Source organism: Eucyclogobius newberryi, unplaced genomic scaffold, assembly GCF_026437365.1.
Source record: "Eucyclogobius newberryi isolate DKJ021-1_F unplaced genomic scaffold, fEucNew1.0.hap1 SCAF_37, whole genome shotgun sequence".
In the NCBI taxonomy this organism is placed as follows: Eukaryota; Metazoa; Chordata; class Actinopteri; order Gobiiformes; family Gobiidae; genus Eucyclogobius; species Eucyclogobius newberryi.
The window spans coordinates 329,305-333,049 of NW_027316023.1; the positions used below are offsets into that span (position 1 = coordinate 329,305).

At 43.5% G+C, this 3,745-nt stretch overlaps 1 protein-coding gene across 1 annotated transcript; it reads left to right on the forward strand.

Moving 5' to 3' along the window:
• The first annotated feature begins 284 nt into the window (after nucleotides 1-284).
• Nucleotides 285-3,403, forward strand: LOC140376624 (uncharacterized). Its single transcript, XM_072462110.1, has 6 exons — nucleotides 285-1,099; nucleotides 1,214-1,497; nucleotides 1,587-1,921; nucleotides 2,137-2,556; nucleotides 2,661-2,815; nucleotides 2,927-3,403. Exons 1-6 carry the CDS (start codon nucleotides 480-482, stop codon nucleotides 3,189-3,191), a joined length of 2,079 nt encoding a protein of 692 aa, XP_072318211.1. The 5' UTR covers nucleotides 285-479; the 3' UTR covers nucleotides 3,192-3,403.
• Nucleotides 3,404-3,745: the final 342 nt, after the last annotated feature.

Consider the following 3,745-nt stretch of genomic DNA (forward strand, 5'->3'; position numbering starts at 1 on the left):
AAACTGCTTTTCCGAACGTAGGTGAAGACAGTCTGTGGCGGGGCAGTTCTTCCACCAATAGGAACGGGCGAAGGGGAGATGTCCCGGAACAAACAATACTTTTGCTTTTTTCGACAATGCTTTTATGACTTTTATGACAATAAAGCTGTATTTATCTATGTATGCACTGTTCACAGCATAAATTAACTTCACATTAATATTAATATGCTGAACTGTGTTACCGGCCTGGCTGACCCTTTAAGAGAGAGCGGGGCATTGTGGGTAACCGGAAGTGTGCTGTTGTTTTTGGTCGTGTTTTTCGGCGCGCGTATTACTATCACAGTGTACGCCTCATTATAAACGTGTTACCTAATTTCCATATGAACTGCTGCAGCGCTTTTGTTATTTTTCGACCAATCAGCTGCACAAAGCGATACACATGGCTACTTATTCTGGCTCACGCTCTGGCTTTAGCACTACTATAGAAGCATTGAACCGAGATGGATCAAGCAAGCTGTATTGCAGAGGAGCTCAAACGTGGTTCTCACAGCACAACTCTGTGGGAGTACTTCTGCGACAAGCCGGATGCTTCAGGTTATCCAGATGGTAATCTAACTTCTGAATCTGAAGATGAGTGCACGGATGATGAGAGCGATTTCATCAAACTGGAGAACATCCCTAATCTACAGCTGACCTTAGACGACGACGAAGACGAGGAAGAAACTTTCGGCCTCGCAGCAGAGGCGCTGGAGCGTGACATATCAGACGCTATCTCTACTGTAACATTTGAAGGGGAGAAAGACGAAATGGAGAAAATCCGTAACTTTGACTGCAAATGCTACGCAAGAAGAAAGGAGGAGTCTCTCCTCGGGAGACATTCGTGTAGCGACAGACTTTCCCCAGAGCTTATGTACAACCTAAGGAGTGATTCTTTAGCAGCCGCAAAAGAGTGGCAGGACATGCGAATCATTGGACATCTTGAGGCAAACAGACGTACAGTAGCTACTTCGGAGATGACCACATCCACCAACAAGCCTCAGGTGAAAAGAAAGTGCCCCCGGACCACGTATTTCATCGGAGGCAATGAAGTCTGCAGAAATACTTTCCTGTTCCTCATGGCGTAAGTAGTCATAAGATACATTGCAATCCCTGCTACATGCTAAAATGATATGCACATCTAAACTATGCTGTTGGCATGACTCATTATGTGAAACTTCTTTGTTTTCCTTTTCAGAATTGGCAAAGACACCCTGACTGATATAACTAAACACTATGAGGACAATGGGGCGAGACCACGGTTTTTGAGGAAGAAGCGCTCTCAGCCACATAAAGCCAGGTTCATCAGCCGCAAAGTAATCCACACAGTTGTGGATTTCATCAAAAACTATGCAGAAGTCCATTCCATCATGTTGCCGGGCCGACATCCGGGCCATAAGGACTGGCATGTGAAGTTGCTCCCAACCCATGTGACTAAGGCCTCAGTTTGGCGTCTCTACATGAAGTCTGCTAAGGAGCTTGGTAAGTGTAAAACATTATTTCAGTGATTTTCATGATTTAATGATTAGCAATTACAGTTTAATTAACCATAAGCAACATCTGTTTTTCAGGTGAGCCTGTAGTTTGTAAATCAAGCTTCAGATCACTGTGGAACCAGCTTCTCCCACACATCAGAAGCTGCAGGCCACGTGCAGATCTCTGTTGGCGGTGTCAGAGCAACAACGAGCAGCTGATACAAAGTGCAAACTTTCCAGATGAAAGAAAATCTGAAGTGGTCCAGAAGCAAGTGCATCATCTTGCCCTTGTGCAAAATGAGAGGACTTTCTACAACTCTTTGATTGCTGCCTGCAGACAGACAACAGAATCTAATGTGCTGTCTTTCGGACCCTCACCGCCAGCAAGCAAAGACATCAGGATGCATTACAGCTTCGACTTTGCACAGCAGGTACTATTTATCACACATCATTTACTTCACTTTATTAAATGTCCCCTAGAAGGGTGATTTTGTCACTGTACAATAAAAGTGCTCAGAGAATAAGTCGCAGAATAATAGTGCAAATGCAGAATCACAACTATATTAGACAGTTACTGTATGAATAAACACAAATGTCTTAATCAAATGTCACATGTCTTAATCTAATCTCTCTCTGTCTTCTACAGATGCACTTTCCCTCAAACCCTCTGCAGCCGGGGCCAATGTATTTCCTGTCTCCACGACAATGTGGCCTTTTTGGTGTCTCCTGTGAAGGGATGCAGAAGCAGGTCAATTTCCTGATCGATGAAGGCATGTCGTCAAGTAAGGGAAGCAATGAAGTCATAAGCTACATGCATCATTTCTTCAACAACTTTGGTGTTGGAGAAAAATACGTGGATCTTCATTGTGACAACTGCAGTGGCCAAAACAAAAACAGTTTCATGTTGTGGTATGCTGCCTGGCGTGTTGGACACAAGCTTCACCACACAATGGACATCCACTTCCCCATTGCTGGACACACCAAATTCTCCCCTGATTGTGGCTTTGGACTTATCAAGCGAGCATACATGAAGACCAGGGTCGACACTCTGGAAGACATCGCTCAGGTTAGTTTATATTATTTGACTACTATAATGTGTAAACATTAGCCTGGCAAAACTTATTTTTCTTCTGTTCTCATTTTTTTTACATTTGTCGCTCTTGTCATCAGGTAGTGGAAAACAGCTCTCCTGAGTCTCACCTCAATATCCCACAGCTTGTTGGAACGGCGGATGGCAAAGTGTTTGTCAAGAACTTGGACTGGCAGAAGCATCTGAGTCCCTTCTTCAGACGGCTTCCAAAGATCAAGAGTTATCAGCACTTCAGGTGTTTATATTGAAACTCTCATATTGTGTTCATATAAAATTAATTGGTTAATGATGGTGTTTTATGATAAATAGTTTGCTATTTCTTAAATGTCCTGTTAATTGTTTACAGCTTTGATGCCGAGAGACCAGGTGTGGTGCTTGCAAAAAGTCACTGTGAAGCAGAACCTGTGGAATTTCAGCTACTGCGCAATTCAGCTGATCTGCCTCCGGTTGACTGTCTTCCTGTCCTGGTCCCACCTGGACTGAACTTTGACAGGCAGACCTATCTGCATGAAAAAATCAGGCCTTTCTGTGCTGACCAGGCTAAAGACATCACATGCCCAGCTCCAAGAGTCACTACAGAGAAGAATATGCGGAAGAGGATGCGGATGTGATCTCTGATGTAATTGGACTCTCCTTCACAACCTCTTGCTTGCTATGTTAGCCCTTATGCACAGCCTCTCCCTCCAACAGCCTGGACTAAATTCACTTTACTCTAGTTCTGACTTATTGTGTTGCCTCCAAAGTCTACTGACTTAAAACTGCACTGTGTATTAATGCATGTTATTCAATCAAAGCATTTCCATTTTAATAAAGTACCTTGTAATTCTGATTCAAGTCCTAATGAAAATAACACTACATCAATATTAACAACACTACCTGGTTTAGACCTGGTTTAGTCCTGGTTTAGTCCTGGTTTTGACCTGGTTTAGTCCTGGTTTAGAAATGACAGTAGTCACAGTTTACACTGACTAACTGTTCAAACCTATAATGTACTCACGGTCTTCAGAGGTGGAACAGACTTCTCTGGCCACTAGGAGTTTGAGTCTTTGGTAGTGACTGTGCTTGGATGAATGCCTCTGTATTTGTACTTTATCACCCAGAGAATCACTGGCTCTATCACTGCTGCCCTGGTCCTTTCACCTGCACAGAGCCTTTTGCTTGGAAC